Source organism: Vipera ursinii (assembly GCF_947247035.1).
Source record: "Vipera ursinii genome assembly, chromosome: 4".
Classification (NCBI taxonomy): Eukaryota; Metazoa; Chordata; class Lepidosauria; order Squamata; family Viperidae; genus Vipera; species Vipera ursinii.
Window position 1 is genome coordinate 18,483,547 of NC_139514.1, and position 16,370 is coordinate 18,499,916.

The window sequence follows — 16,370 nt, forward strand, 5'->3', positions numbered from 1 at the left end:
AGAAGGAGGGTCTCTGGGCCAGGGCCAAGGCAGTGGGGGCCGTTCCCTCACTGTTTCCAGGATGGCTTCGCGGGCTGCATGAAACCACTTCGCGGGCCGCATCCGGCCCCCGGGCCTTGTGTTTGACATGTCTGCCATAGCTGAAGACATTGTATATTTCATCCCATGGTCAGTTGTGTTGTTTTGGAGATGCTTAGAAAAATTGCCATGTGGCAGGTTTTGAAAAGAGTGAGGTGATGAGTTTGTTTTCAGTTTTAAAAAACCCTCAAAGCAGGACAATGCTGCCTATCTAAATAAACAAGGTATATTGGTAAACATTAATTCTCTGACTCTTTTAAACTTCTACAGGTTGCTAATTCGCATTATATTTTCCTCATGCCAATGTTATGTTAATACATTTTTGTAGTATTGTTATATTTTTACTTAATTTCATTTATGTAATAGCCAATGTGCTAATTGGTGGAAGGTAAGCAGAAAATAATATGCATTCTGATTAAATGCAATTGGTTATGGCTTCCTGACAGATAATTAAGTATGCATTTTGAGAGCTGTCTTTTCATAGTTTCTATATGTTCATCACACAGGTGCCAAAAGTCCATTATCAGAAGATCATCTGTCTAAGCAGGATTTGCTGCTTCTTGATGTTTTGAAATTCTTATGTATAGCTACCACAGCAACCACAATACAAACAGTTCCCTTTAGATGTTCCGAAATTTGGAGGAAACTCTTAGTGCTAATTGATGGAAATTCATTTGATTTTATTAAACCTTTACATTTACATGTGGTGAGTATAATGAAATAGTATTTTGTTTTGCCTTCTGTTTTTAATGCTGTTGGAGTGTAACTTTTTAACTTATTTTATTTCTATACCAGCCTTTGTTTCAGAGAAATTAAGAGTGACAAAAAGCTCACTAACAATAACATAGTCTTAAACCATCACAATAAAATCAGCTGGGACTACCTTGTAGATGTCTGGGTTCTTAGCTGTTTAGGATTTTATAGACTAATTTCAGCAGTTCAGATTAGGCCTAGTAGTTCATGAGTGATAAGAGCAGCAGATTGAGGACCTGTTTATTTTGAAAATCAAGCAGCTCTGTTCCATTCTAGATGTAATTTCCAGAGGTAGGAGTGTACAGTGCATTGTAGTTATCAAGACGTTATTGGAATACGGATCATTGTACAGGGTTATAGCTGTATACTGCCATATCTGACCATAGGTCTGTTTTGAGAAAACATGTTGACAACTGAAGGATTCTTTTTGGTATACTATCAACCATATTTTTGTGTGAATCATACATTTTTGAATAATAATATACTTAAAAGTATATATAAATAAAAGTATATTTTAAGAAAAGATTGGACATCCATTTGTCTGAAATGGTATAGGGTTTCCTGCTTGAGCAGGGGTTTGGACTAGAAGACCTCCAAGATCCCTTCCAACTCTCTTGTTCTGTTATAAAAAATTATATCTTCAATATATATTTGCTTACATACTAAATATAAATGCAGTATAATTTTGTGCATTCATACAGTTGTACATAAACATTGATATTATGTCTTTAATTGTGGTTTCTACTAGTATTTAGTCTTGTTGAAGGAACTTCCCAGAGGAGAAAACCCCTTGCCAGAAGAATATGTTGCCTCTTTACTCAAGCCTCTACCGTAAGAAAATAATCTTGCTTTAATAAAACTAATTTGCTATATTTATTTTGAGATTCAAATGTTTAGTTATTTCTTGTAGGGAGATATGTTCCTTTTATCGTCGGGATCAAGATGTTTGTGCAGCAGTATTACAGAATCTTCTTCCAATGGTTACTATTTTGGGAACCTTCAATAGAATTTCCGAAGATCTAAGAGAAGCCCGGTGTCAAATCTTAGCTGTTGTTGGAGCATTTTGGTAAGTTAAGTGTAACTTCAGCTCCAGATTACTTGCTATTAGGGAAAGATTGAATGGAAGATCTTCCTGAAGGCTCGGTTTAAAGACACAAAGGTAATTTATTTAATGCAATTCATGCTGTAATACAGTGGTGGAAATAGATACCTTTTAATAAAATTTAACAAATGGCAGTTGAACAAGTAGTCCCTAGGCAAGCCGATGATTAGTACAGTTTAGTTTAACTTTTCTGAAATTTAAAAATCCTTTGAAATGTTAAAAAAACAGTATATTTCAAAAATCCTAAAAACAAATTTGTATCTTTTGACTTTTTTAAAAAAAAGAATAGGTTGTATTTTATTAAATGTTTTCTATTTCAGGCATTTAGCAAATGAAGGGAAATGTTCAGTTCTTGTAAGAATTGCTTTAGTGAATTGTATGACAGCCTTCCTTCACGTAAGTAAAAATCCAGAAGTATTTAAGAACTACTATTATTGCTATTAAAGTGCTACTTATTTAGGTTTCTAAATCTGTAAAAATACAGTTCCTTTTTTCCATTTTTTCCCTAGGCCGACCTTTATTCAGAATGGGCTATGCTTACAGTTAAAAGTGAAAATTTACCCGTGAGAGATGCTTTTCCTCAATTCCTTGTAGATAACAACTTTCAAGTTTGTACAATTGCAGCTAAGTCAGCAATCAGGTATACATGTACAGAGTCTTAGAGTTACAGTTTGTCTCTAGTTTAATTAAAATCAACATGATTAAATTTAAGCTGATAAATTTTATTTTGTTAAAACATTATTTCAGAGGAAAAAAAAACATGAGAACAAAATAGAAACAACACAAATTTATTTTATTTTAGAAAAGAATGTACACATTAATTCTAAATTTCCTTTCTCTCTGCTTGATCGTAAGTTTTTTCCAAGATGTGAAACTGAGGGATACTACTGGTTTAGTGAAAGGTCTTCCTTTGACGTTCCAACAACAAGCCTTTGAGAATTTGTACATGGAAGTTCAAGAAGGAGCAAAAAATTTGGTAATAATTATTGAAGATTTCAAGTGTGAGCATTTCCCTCACTTATTGATCCAAGAGGATCTATTTGAAAAGAGTTTGCGAGAACTGTATCCATGGCTCTTCCATCTCGTTTTTCCATCTGGTATTTCTTCGTTGGTTTTCTCTGCTTGTTCTGTGGTTTTGTGCCAATGTTCCCTGCCCAATCCTCCCCTTCTCTTACTTCTTACTGACCTTTTGTTCCTACTTCTTCCTGTGTTTTTCCAGCCAGCTTACTACCTTTTTTCTCCCTTCTATCCCCCCAACTCCTATCCCACCTTTTCCACCCACACGTCTTTACCCACAAATGTACATGTTTTCATTCCCCTCAAACACTTTCCCACTAGCCCCATTCGTCTCCCATACTATTTCCAATCTGTTGTTGTCCTACTCATCCTCAATGCTATTTTTCACTATTTGTACCATCCTAAGCTTCCCATGAGATCCCCCTGGCTTGCTGTTCTTTTTTTTTCCTTCCCTAGAAAGCCTCTTGGGAAAAGACACCTTTATGGCATTAGCAGATAATTCAGTTTTAAAGAACAGAGAACTAAATACGAGAGAAGGAGGTGCATGCGAATAAAAGAACATTTTGTGCCATGTCAGACTTTACAAAACAAACATTTTAAAAAATATTTTGAATATTTTAGACTGATTATTTTATGTTTATCAAAATTTGATCCATCTTGGTAGAATCTCTTTGATCATTTGTTATACCTGTGTTGGAATGTTGTTTTAATAAAAGCATAATTAAATCTGTGAGTGTAACTAAAAAAACATTTCTTTCACTTTGTGCTTTGTCAGTTGAAGGCATGTGATACAGGGAACCAAAAAAGCTATCCTGATGAAGAACATAATAGAAAAACGGTCCTACTCATGTTAATAACTATGATTTTGTACAGCAGTCCTGTCTGTGAGAAACAAGCGTTGTTTGCTATTTTCCAGTGTATTAAAAAGAATGGATTAGATCCTCAGCTTGTAAGGAAGGTAATTACTGAATTAAAGAAGTTAAGTTCAACTACCTGCAGTGAATATTATTCTACAGATTCCAAATAAGTGAAAGTAGGAATCTTGTTTTTTTTTTAAGGAGGGATATAAGCATATATTTATTTCTCCTCCCCAAGATAGTCAGCGATTACATGGCCTTAATTGGCTTGGGGTTGCAAAGCTAAAACAAACAAACCCCCCAGCTCCCTCCACTCTTTTTGTTCATGATTCCAGTAGGGAATATAAACATATAGTCGCTTACAATGGCTACATAATCAGAAGAATGGCATGACCTTACCAGATTAACAGAGCTTTTCCCAGAATTTATGCATGTTGGCAGTTGCTACTGTGGGGAAGAAGGCAATGCAGCATTTCAAGGGCTTCACAAAAATAAAAAAATTCATACTATCTGAATCTGATTAAAGAGTGGCTTGAAGGTGGGCAGATTATGCTTCTGTCTTTACAGTAACACTGCAATGTATCATTATCACTGGGGGTAAGGGGGTACTTTCTTGTATCTTTATAAATATGCAGTAAATGCGCATATGGATGGATGGAGGATACATAGATAAGTAGATAGCCCCGAGGACAGAATTATTGAATTCTTACCCCTAATGTTACTTGTCTGTTCACTGAACTGAATGGGAACATAAATACGAGAGGCATTAGTAACAAATGTTAAGCATCTGACCCTTACCTTATTGACACCATAATACTGTGCTATTAATGGAATTATTTTTGACTATTGACAATCTTATTTATTTTTCAAACACAGGTTTTAGAAAATATTTCTGGTTCTTTTGGCTATAAAAATACAGAAGATTTAATGAACACTCATTTAGATTATCTTGTATTTGAGTGGCTGAACTGTGATTACAGCCTGTCCGATTTTCCATATGTTTTGCTAAACTGCTCTACTTTGGAAGAGTTTTACAGGTACGCTTCTAAATCATAGTTTCTCGTTGTAGATTGATTGCTGCAGCATTTATTAACTGATGTGCTGTATTCTGAAATAAGCTTAAATTCTGCTTTAGCACAAGGAGAATGTATTATTTAATTTTGGAAGTGATTTAATGGATTTAAAACAACGAAGCATCCTTTTCCAGGAATGGAAAATAACATGTATCTTCATTGTCTAATTTGAACTGACGATTAGAGTAATGCTTTGAGGATTGCATAACAGAGCTTTTATTTTTCAAATGTAATTTCATCACAATTCAAGGCGATTTTTTAATTACAGATCCTGTTATAAAATCTTGATCCCACAACTAATAATTAGAGATCAGTTTGAAGAGATAAAATCAATTGCCAGCCACATTGATACAGAAGAGCGCCACCTTCTGGCACAGTGCTTCCCCAAAATCCTTGTCAACATTCTTCCGTATTTTGCCTATCAAAACCATGAAGATATTGAATTCACACAAAAGAGCAATACAGCTTCTAGAGTCTATGACATGTTGAAAGATGAAAATTACTTAGGAAAGCAGGTATCTTTAAAAATTAAATTTGATTTTTATAACCTGTCATCTTAAATGAAAAGAATTTGAATGCTACATGATCCTAAATTTCAAAACATCAATTTCTAAATATTATTTCAATTCTTGGGTAGAAGTGAATAATTTCCACATCAGAAATATAACTGAAATTCATAGCATTCATATTTAAAGTTATTTTCTTGATATATTTAATTTTAGTCTCATTTTTTATCATACTCCTTGACTTTTATTAGTAAACCATGTGGATCCTTTGCTATTATTGTCATCGGAAGCCTAGGCTTATTCTTCAGTTTCCTTTTTTCATTCCTAAAATTAATACTGTACTGTATCAGTTTAAAATAAAACTGGATTTCATCCTAAAGATTTCTCCCCAGTCTAAGCAGCCAAAAGTATAGCTGTCCAATCTATTTGTATTTTAAAGCAAATTTATAGAAAACATCCTATCTACAGATAAACAGTTTCCAAAAGACATCTTGAAGAAACCTCATCATTACCCTGGTAATCACTGTCCCAGAAAATGTCAAGAACTGTACTGCCTGGTTTCTTAAGCTTTTGTTTCAGCAAATCTTTCCATTTGTTTTTCATTTGACTAGTCACAGTTAGTACTTCATTAAGTCCTGGGATTCTGTTTTCACATATTGCTTTGCTATTTAGTGCAGGCTCCATTTTAATATTTCCCAGTGCTTGAGTAACAAAGAATAACATGCAGAAAAAACAACAAATGTGGGTTGGGCTTTCCTCCTATTTTTCCTTTTTAAAGTACATTTTGAGTGGAGTAATTCCTTAATTTTGACACTTAACACTTTTTCAACTTGATTTCAGGGTTGTTTTTTTAATTAGTTTGTGCATCAGGCAAAGTGTTTTTTCAAAGAACATCTTTTTTTCTGATTTGTGGGAAAGCGTTGTAGCAAACAAAGAGGAAACTAAATAATTTGTATATTTTATTAAATATAAAACCAGGAGATTGAAAAATCAGTAGTCTCCACGTTAATTGTCTTTCATCATTTAAACCTATTCAACCTGTATTTTGTTTTTACAGCTGATAGATAGTTTATTTCATAGCAGCTTACCAGAAATTGTGGTAGAGATGTTGATGATCCTACATGAGCCAGCCAATATCAAACCAGAAGAGAATTCTGACTTAATTAAGTTTACAGGGTACAGTTTTCCTTTCTCTGTTAATGTGTTGTATATTGTAATGTAAAGAGAAGTTTTCTTTATTTGTAAACTGATTGTCATGAGGATTGAAAGCAAAAATAAAAGAGATAGTCCTCTTTTAACAACCATTTGTTCAGAAACTGTTTGAAGTTATCACAGTGATGAACAAATGCTAGTTACACCAATATACACTTATGTACATTGCAGTGGCCCTATGGTCGTGCGATTGAGGGACATTTGGCAGGTCGCCTGCATTTACAACCACGGGGTGTTTCAATTTCTCCCACCCACCTATCTATCCCTTTTGGCAGCCGTGTACTCTACTGACCCTTCCCTCCCTGTTTACCCGTCCCCCCCAAATCCCTTTTTCTTCTTCTTCTCCTGGCTGCTGACAAAGAATGCCTGGCCGCACAAGGCCTTCCTGAATGCTCCCCAAGGCCTCACTAATTTCAGTTGTATTTAAGGTTGTTAAGCAAGGACTTAAAAAGGAATGGTTGCTTGAAGTTTTGCTGCAAACTGTTTCCTCTCATGTCTGATATCATGTGGGAAGGGGACACATTTAGAAACTGGAGATCTGTTTCGTAAAATATTACTGTAACAGTCATAATTTCATTTTGGACAACAAACATCACTGTACTTTTTAACATATACAAGAATATGTTTTTTTCAATCATACTTCAGTGCATTTCAAGTTTATGTCTTCTGTGATACTTCAGCTGATGGAATCTACATTCAGGAATGTCTTTATTGGGACTGTTAGCTAGCCAAGCACATTTTAAAGCAACTCTTTACCTGCCTGAGATTGAGTCCTTCAGTCATGTTTTTTTCTTCTGTTCAATTGTGTTCATTCTCAAAGACTGCCTGGACAAGTCCATGTAATTTTCGTGGCATGGATTTTCAGAAGTGGTTTCTCATTGCCTCCACCTTAGGGCTGAGAGAGAATGATTGGCCAAAGGCCAAAAATCATGTAGGTGACTTTGTGCCTAAGGCACATTATCTCCTGGTTTCTAGCCTGATGCCTTAACTACTATGCCAAACTGCCTCTTCTATTATAAATGGATACTGATTATTTGAAAATAATGAACTTCAGGTCCTGATTAGATGAACTATAGTAAAGTAAATCCTATTCATAAATTAAAAATGTGTGCTGAAGTTACTCTAATATAGATTAATCTGTTTTCTCCTATGAAAATAGAAGAATTCGTTCTCATTGAATTCTGTTTACTGTCATTTGAACTATATTCTTTTCTTCAAACATTTTTTAAAATGTGTGATCTTTTCAATTCTTTCAGAGATCTGGATCCTGCTCCAAATCCTCCTTATTTTCCATCATTTATTATCCAAGCTACCCTGGATTACATTAATAGATGTTGTAAAACTAAGTTCAATAATATTATAGCAATCCTTTCTAAGAACCCTGTAAGTAATTGATGCTCAGTTTTGTGTCACACTATTTCTGTATAGTAGTTATGGCATTTTAAATTACTGCAACTATATACATTGTATTTGTTAATAGTGGACATCCCTCTGAGCGTGGAACTTACTATAAATGTGCAACATAGGAAGAAAAAATGTACTAATTTCTACAAAATCAGGCTATGCTATTATATAACCTTTTAAATCTAAAAAGTCATCACACTATTAAAATAATAAGATAGCAATGACTGTTTCTTGCCTTCCAGATATCCTGCATTCATGGTCTCGTATATAATCATTAAACTGACTGTTAAGCAAATTAAAATCAAAGAAGATAAGAAATTTTAGTACATTATTTGTATGTTGCTTGTTTGGACAAGCAGAATTAATACTGCTTTGCTTTGGCTTTATGTCCAAATTAAGTTAATAGGGATAATTATTTAATGGTATAAGCAATAGCTCAGATGTGTCAGAGTTCTTGTGATTTCAATAATTCTAGGAAGATAAGAGATGGTTGAAGCATAGTCATGAACAGTGACCTAATAAGTCATGTTTATTTAAGACTAAATACTTGAAATAAATTGTATTTAAAGATTGATCAGGTAATATTTTCTTTTTGTGTAGGAGTCATTCCACAAAATTTTATTTGCTGTATGGAAGCAGGTATCTGGAACAAGAAACAATTATAAAAAACATAGAATGCTTATGATATATCATTTTTTTGTAAATCTGCTGTTGAAAGAAATAAAGACTGGCTTAGGTGGCGCTTGGGCTTTTGTATTGCGGGATGTGATTTATTCTATGATTCACCACATCAGCAACAGGTATGGCCATTCTATGTTATGCTGTCTTTATGTGGATTCTATTCGATTCTATTTTATTCATTTGAAATGGTTTTTATCCTGGTTAGTCATCTAGTGCAGAGCTTTTTAATATGATTGACATTTGATTTGGAGAGCATACTAAACAAGATTTTCACCTTATTATGTTTGAGCTTAGACTAGCTAATCTCCTTGTCAAAATTAATTTCCCCAATTCTTGACATGAACCAGGAATTATGGTTTAAGTAAACACTAGTTGTTAAATAACCTAGTGTGGGGTTTTTTGTTGTTGTTGCTGTTGACCCAATTAGCAACTGATTAAAGCCTATTTGTTCATAGCTGAGACATACATGTACACCGCCCTGAGTCCTTCGGGAGAAGGGCGGTGTAAAAATTTAATAAATATAATTTAATAAATATAAAGTGAATGTTGTATGATCTCAAATCTTTGCTTCAATATTTAGCCTCCATTATTTTTATTTGAAAAGATATATCTAAGATCTTTGCCTTTTGTAAAAATATTTGTATATTTTGTCCTTATTATGGTCTATTCTATAACTGAAGCAAATTCATTCTTATGTGTTATTAGCTATTTTTCTTGTGTTCCTCTTAGGCCAAATCCTTTGAGAGGAGTATCCCTCCGGAGCTTCTTGCTCTGTTGTGATCTTCTCAAGCGTGTTTGTCACACAGCAGTACAGTATTGTCGGGATGCCCTAGCGAGTCACCTCCATGTTGTCGTGGGTACACTAATACCAATAGTTGGAGAACAACCAGAAACTGAAGAAGAGGTATGTTTCTGAAGGAACCACTTACTAGGCATTTCATTAATCTAATTTTTGGAAAGCAATATTGTATTATTAACTTTTCATCTAAAAAGTGCAACTGCTTCATTAGGTTTGTATTTCACCTTTTGAATGATACAGAAGCATGCTTGATCATCTTTTTTCCTTTGAAAGTAAAATCCATGTGTGTCATCAGAATTATAAAACTGAATCATGATTTATGAAAAAATAGCTCAGGAACCGATTAAAAATTGTTTCAATTGTGTTGCAGTTATGAATGTTGGAATCATATTTGGTAATTTTACCTTTATAATTTTTGGAGGGCTACAAATTTATGTTTGCCTTAATCATTACCAAAAATTATGGTAGCGTTGCCTCTCGTACATGGAATTCTTATTTATCTGCACTCACATGTTTGCTTGAATGAAATGAGCTGCCAAACTGAATCATATTGCATTGTTGAGAAATTGCAGCTGTAATTTTTGTCTTCAAACAGACATTGGGGATCTTTGGATGTTCTTTCTTTGTTTTGTACAATAATATGAGGAACAAGCTTTGTCTTTTTAAAATCTAATTTTTTGCTTTGCTGTATCAACTGAAATATGAAGTAAAAATAGAAAAATATTTAGTCCCAGAATTGTTCGTAGAAAGGATGTTTTTATTCAGAAATAATTCTGAATAAAATAACTCTTTAATAATATTTATTCCAGAAAACTATTCAGAATTGAAACCTAAAAGATTCAAGAACATTCTTACTTAGCTTTCTGAGTGATGAGAGAAACAGAGAGAAAAATCTGCCTGTGCACTTATCTATTATTTCCATAAAGTTAGTTTTGGTAGAAGTAAAATATGGACTGCTAATATAGCAATCATGTGGTTGAATTGTGTGTTAATTCTGTTTAAAAAATGAAAACATGGTTGCTACAATTAGTATAATTGTTGTTGTTCTGCTATTTTATTTTTAGGTCTTGGGCTTATTAAAGTATCTAGTGATAGATAATCAGAACAATGAATATTTGTACCAAGCAATCAAATTAATAGATCCATTTCCTGATCATCCTCATTTTAAAGAACTACGGGCCACTCAACAAAAGATTAAATACAGCACTGGAAAATTTTCTCTTTTGGAGGTAATATCTTCAGGTTTTAAAAAATGGAATCCAAGGCAATGTTTCATATTGCTAATGGATTCTCTTCATCCTATTTGAACTAATATTTTTATTTGATTATTTATGTCAAAGCTCTTACATTATTGATTTTGATTATTATTATTATTATTATTATTATTATTATTATTATTATTATTATCATTATTATTATTATTTATTAAATGTATATGCCGCCCTTCTCCCTAAGGATTACAATTGCATTATATATTTAAAATTAGATTTGTATCTCAGATTTTAAGGATGTGTAATGCTTTGCAATAGTTCTTTATAGATGATTAAATTATGAATTATATCTTCATTGTCAAATTTATGTTTGCAGGAAATTAACCATTTCTTATCAATAAATATCTCTGATTCACTGTTTTTAACAAGACTTGAAGGTTTAAATGATCTGCACAAACAATTAGAAGATCATAAAGAACAAATAATGGAATTTATGAAAAAAAATCAGGGTATGGATTTTCTAATTCTGATATATCTTTATGTTTTGGTCCTTTCTTTTGTTTTCAAAGATCTAAGAAGTAAGTTAAACATGTATACTGTTTCTTATGTAAGCTTTACATATTCCTAATTGATTATTAGCATAATACTAGAAAATAATATCAGTATTTCCTAATGAGTTTGTGGAAAAGAATGATCTATCTATCAGTATCTGTCGGCTTGCCCGCCTATTCTATCTATCTATCTATCTATCTATCTATCTATCTATCTATCTATCTATCTATCTATCTATCTATCTAGTCTATGAATGTGTTTCTTTAATCATTAATTCTTTAATCTTATAAAACAAGTTGCTTATGTGATGCTGGTAATCTTCAACTTAATTGGTCACTTAATGACTACTATTATTAAGCTAGTAGCTTCTTTTTCTTGGGCCTTTGTGAGTCTGTTAATTTTGTTAATTTTGCTTTATTCCAATACATAGCTGCTGATATTATTACATTTTATGGGTATTTTAGTCTAGATGTTCTTCATTTACTATTTATATTTTGCAATTGATTGTAAAACGTTATAGTATTACTGCTCTTGTTTGGACTGCAATTAGTTACAGATGTATGATAAATAAATTTATTGCTACTATTACTTAGTTGATGCCTGGCAACGGGCGGCTTCGGAGGCTCTCGACCGTGTTGTGCCTTTGCGGCCTCTGAGCCGGCGCAGATCCCGGCTCGCTCCTTGGTTCTCCATGGACCTGCGGGATATGAAGCACCGGAGAAGGGGCCTAGAGAGCATTTGGAGGTCCAGTCGGTCTGAGTCTGACCGAACACAGTTAAGATCCTTTTCTAGATCTTATCTTGTGGCAATGGAGGTGGCGAAGCGTGCTCACTTCGCCACCCTCATTGCATCCGCAGATAACTGCCCGGCCGCCCTGTTTAGGGTGATCCGTTCCCTGTTAAATCAGGGGACGGGAGAGGACCCCTTGCAGGGATGGGCTGAGGAGTTTAGTGAGTATCTGGTGGATAAAATCGCTCAGATTCGGGCTGGCTTGGACTCTGACTGGGCAGTGTCTGACGAAGGGGAAACGACGGGTTTGGCCGATAATATCTGGGAAGAGTTTGATCCTGTGACTCCGGATGAAGTGGACAGGATCATGGGGAAATTAAGTGCCGCCATGTGTTTGTTGGACCCGTGTCCCACCTGGCTGATTTATGCGGCCCGGGAGGTTACACGAGGCTGGCTCCTGGCAGTTATAAATGCTTCCTTGAGTGAGGGGTGCTTCCCTGCCGCCTTGAAGGAGGCGGTGGTAAGGCCCCTCCTCAAGAAACCTGCCTTGGATCCAGCTATCTTAAACAACTTTCGTCCTGTCTCCAACCTTCGCTTTCTTGCGAAGGTTGTTGAGAGCGTGGTGGCACGGCAGCTCCCTTTGGTCCTGGAGGAAACTGAGTATCTGGATCCGTACCAATCGGGTTTCAGGCCCGGGTACAGCACGGAGACGGCATTGGTTGCACTGGTGGATGATCTCTGGCGGGCCCGAGACAGGGGTTATTCCTCTGTCCTGGTCCTTTTAGATCTCTCAGCGGCTTTTGATACCATCGACCATGGTATCTTGCTATGACGTCTTGCGGGGTTGGGAGTGGGAGGCACCATTTTACGGGCCGCTCGCAGACGGTGTTGACAGGAGGGCAGAGGTCAACCCCTAGGCCCCTTAATTGTGGGGTGCCTCAGGGGTCGGTGCTCTCGCCCCTCCTGTTCAACATCTATATGAAGCCGCTGGGTGAGATCATCCGTGGTTTTGGGGTGAGGTATCATCAATATGCCGATGATACCCAGCTTTTTATCTCCACCCCGAACCAAGCCAGTGATGCCCTTGATGTGATGTCCCGTTGCCTGGAAGCGGTACGGATTTGGATGGGGAAGAACAGGCTCCAGCTCAACCCGGCTAAGACTGAGTGGCTTTATGTACCGGCATCTCGACTTGTCCAAGAGGTTCCATCTTTGGTTATGGGAGGAGAGGTGTTGCCTCCCGTTGATAGGGCGCGCAATTTAGGCGTCCTCCTGTACTCACAACTCAGTTTTGAAGATCATATTGGAGTCGTGGCCAGGGGGGCATTTGCCCAGGTTCGCCTGGTGTGCCAGTTGCGCCCCTATCTGGACCGAGATGCCCTACGTACGGTCACTCATGCACTCGTTACCTCTCGGATAGATTACTGCAATGCTCTCTACATGGGGCTGCCCTTGAAGACTACCCGGAGGCTTCAGCTGGTGCAGAATGCGGCTGCGCGGGTAGTGATGGGAGCATCCCGATACTCCCATATTACACCCCTCCTGCGTGAGCTGCATTGGCTACCAGTTGTCTTCCGGGCAAGATTTAAGGTGCTGGTACTTACCTTTAAAGCCCTACATGGCTTAGGCCCGGGATATTTGCAGGACCGTCTGCTACCGGGGACGACTTCCCATCTCCCAGTGCGCTCACACAGAGAGGGCCTCCTTAGGGTGCCGTCGGCCAGACAATGTCGGCTGGCAACCCCCAGGGGGAGGGCCTTCTCTGTGGGAGCACCAGCCCTTTGGAACCAACTCCCCCTTGAGCTTCGGATGGCCCCGGACCTCCGGTCCTTTCACCGCGACCTCAAAACTTTTTTCTTCCATCAGGCTGACCTGGATTGATGATGGGTTTTTAAATATGTTTTAATTTTTAATTTTTTAACTGTGTAGTTAATTTATTTTGGGGCTGTTATTTAATTCTTTTTTAATTTTTGTATTGTTGTTTTTATTGTTAGCCGCCCTGAGTCCTTCGGGAGATAGGGTGGCATATAAGTCCCAAAAATAAATAAATAAAATAAATAAACTGGAACTACTGTTATATTGTTTCTATTAGAGTACAGGGGGGAATAATTTCAGCACATTTCTCTTGCCTTTTTTTCTTGAAATATATTCATTAAGTTATAGACTAATATCAAGGATGGTTTGGGACTTTATTATATACTTAGTAGTAATATTCAGATTACAATAACTTCAAAAATAAACATTTTTAACTTTGACTGAATACTAGCCCTGGCTATTGAGTCTCCTTTGTTTGGTTTTTTTTTTTTGCCAGTCTGTATAATATGGACACCTGGATAATAAAACTCCAGCTTGTTCTTTAAATAAGCTGGTGTTAAAACTCAGAAACAAATCATAACTTTTGATTTGTTAGGGAAAATATGACAGTCAGTCAGTCTGCTTATTTTTGTAATTTTATAAACTTTATTTATGTAAAAATATACAGGTAGCTGTCACTTAGGGATCACCATTGGGACCAACAACTCCGTTGCTAGGTACTATTGTTAAACAGAAAATCTTGTGACTATAACTTACCTATAATGAGGGCTACCTGTAAACCTACCTAAAACATCTGCCAATCCATTACAAAATTAGAAAGTAGCGTTAACGTAGATCAGGGGTTTTCAAACTTGGCCCTTTTATGACTTGTGGACTTCAACTCCCAGAATTCCTCAGCCAGCATGCCTGGCTAAGGAATTCTGGGGTTTGAAGTCCACAAGTCATAAAAGGGCCAAGTTTGAAGACCCCTGAAATAGATAAACAAAGTGTGCAATGTTATAGGCACTTTTCAGGAACTGAAACTTAATGAAATCAAGAATCAACTTCTGAGTGGTTTGCTCTGAAGCTAATATGAACTAGAGAAAGGGAGAAAATTATTTGCTTTGCCTTTTAATAGAAACTGATCTAATTTGTACTTCTAGCCAATGAAAGTGAATGTAGATTACTGGGGGAGGCGGGGGAGGGGGCTTCTCCAAATGTTTCATCCATCTTTCATCATACATGAATGCTGACAAATGCTTTTTATAGAACGTTATTGAAGCAAAATGGAATATATGCGCCTTTTTAAGATAAAATTAATCATGTCTAGTAAAGACTATGTTTTCAAAAGGAATAAGAAATGGATTGTTACCTGCTTTCTAAAGGTTGTTGAAGAAAATGCCGAGATCAACATCCTCTGAGGACATTTTATAACAAGGTTGCCAATAAATGTGCTGTCTTTTTTCATTTGCTTCTGTGCTGTTTGGAAAACAGTATCAGAGAAGACAAAGCTTTTGTAAGTGCTAATATATAATTGACACCCACGATATTACAGATGCTTCTAATATACATTTCTTTTAAATGTTAGAAAATCCAAGGGACTGTATTATAGTAAAGCTGATGGCATATCTGTTACAACTTTCAAAAACAGCTGTACATTCTACTGATACTATCTTGGGTAAGTCATCACTTGTTTAAATGGGTGAAGATTTTTAATAGCTTGCTTCATGTAATTTCATTGTTTCTTATAGCCTTGCATAATTAAAGAAACATGTGAAAAAAGTAATTGCAAAGCAATACGTGCTTGAGTAAATACTGTTTTTAGTTGTATTAATATTGTATTTTTTCAAAGTTACTTGATTTGTGTAGTTATTAAACTTTGGGAATTAATTGTCTCCCTAAATTGGGAAATATGGTTTTATATGCAGAAAAAGTAAGCTGGAAAAGCTTGGAGGAGTATATCTGGTTTAAAGCTTGGAGGGTTGTCTGGTTTACATCTTCGATTCTGCGTACTGTAATTTCCCTGCCTATTGCATTTTCTCCAGTGGATATCAACTGTCACTGGTCTGTACAGTTCAATTTGAAAGTAATGTAAAACTTGCTTCAATTTAGTTACTGAAAAAGTAAGAGATGGCACTGAAAGGAAAGCGAGTAGTCTACGTTTGTGTACAATCACATAATGTTGGCCATAAATATCCATTTCTATAGCTGTCAAAAGCACTGCATCCATATAAGTTTGCCTACCGTAGAATGCTGAGTAATATTTCCAAAAAGAAGGATATTAAATGACTGTACTGGATCAGGATTCCAAGTGATCCACATTTACCAACCGCAGTTGGGACCAGCAACATGGTTCCTAGTGATTACTAAGTGAAATCACAGCTGTGCTTATGAACTTTGCTTTACAGACCTGCGACGGTTATAAATATGAGGATTGTTCATAAAGTTACTTTTTCATGATAGTCGTAACTGAACAGTTGCTAAATGAGAACTATCTGTGTAGAACATATATTCCAATGCATATAGAGGGCAGTATTCAACTTCCTAACTAGGAAACAGTTGTCAAAAATATATATATACTAAATTCTGAAAATTATCTTCT

At 35.9% G+C, this 16,370-nt stretch overlaps 1 protein-coding gene across 1 annotated transcript in view; it reads left to right on the top strand.

Moving 5' to 3' along the window:
* ATM (ATM serine/threonine kinase) overlaps positions 1-16,370 on the top strand; it is a 70,058-nt gene that overhangs the window by 22,034 nt on the left and 31,654 nt on the right. Inside the window, exons 18-33 of the mRNA XM_083362835.1 lie at positions 585-784; positions 1,580-1,662; positions 1,742-1,897; positions 2,254-2,329; positions 2,443-2,573; positions 2,789-2,909; positions 3,726-3,908; positions 4,684-4,844; positions 5,149-5,395; positions 6,444-6,562; positions 7,855-7,981; positions 8,603-8,802; positions 9,413-9,587; positions 10,547-10,711; positions 11,070-11,202; positions 15,357-15,446. Coding sequence (XP_083218961.1) covers positions 585-784; positions 1,580-1,662; positions 1,742-1,897; positions 2,254-2,329; positions 2,443-2,573; positions 2,789-2,909; positions 3,726-3,908; positions 4,684-4,844; positions 5,149-5,395; positions 6,444-6,562; positions 7,855-7,981; positions 8,603-8,802; positions 9,413-9,587; positions 10,547-10,711; positions 11,070-11,202; positions 15,357-15,446 — 2,367 coding nt within the window. The remainder of the gene's footprint in view (positions 1-584; positions 785-1,579; positions 1,663-1,741; positions 1,898-2,253; positions 2,330-2,442; positions 2,574-2,788; positions 2,910-3,725; positions 3,909-4,683; positions 4,845-5,148; positions 5,396-6,443; positions 6,563-7,854; positions 7,982-8,602; positions 8,803-9,412; positions 9,588-10,546; positions 10,712-11,069; positions 11,203-15,356; positions 15,447-16,370) is intronic.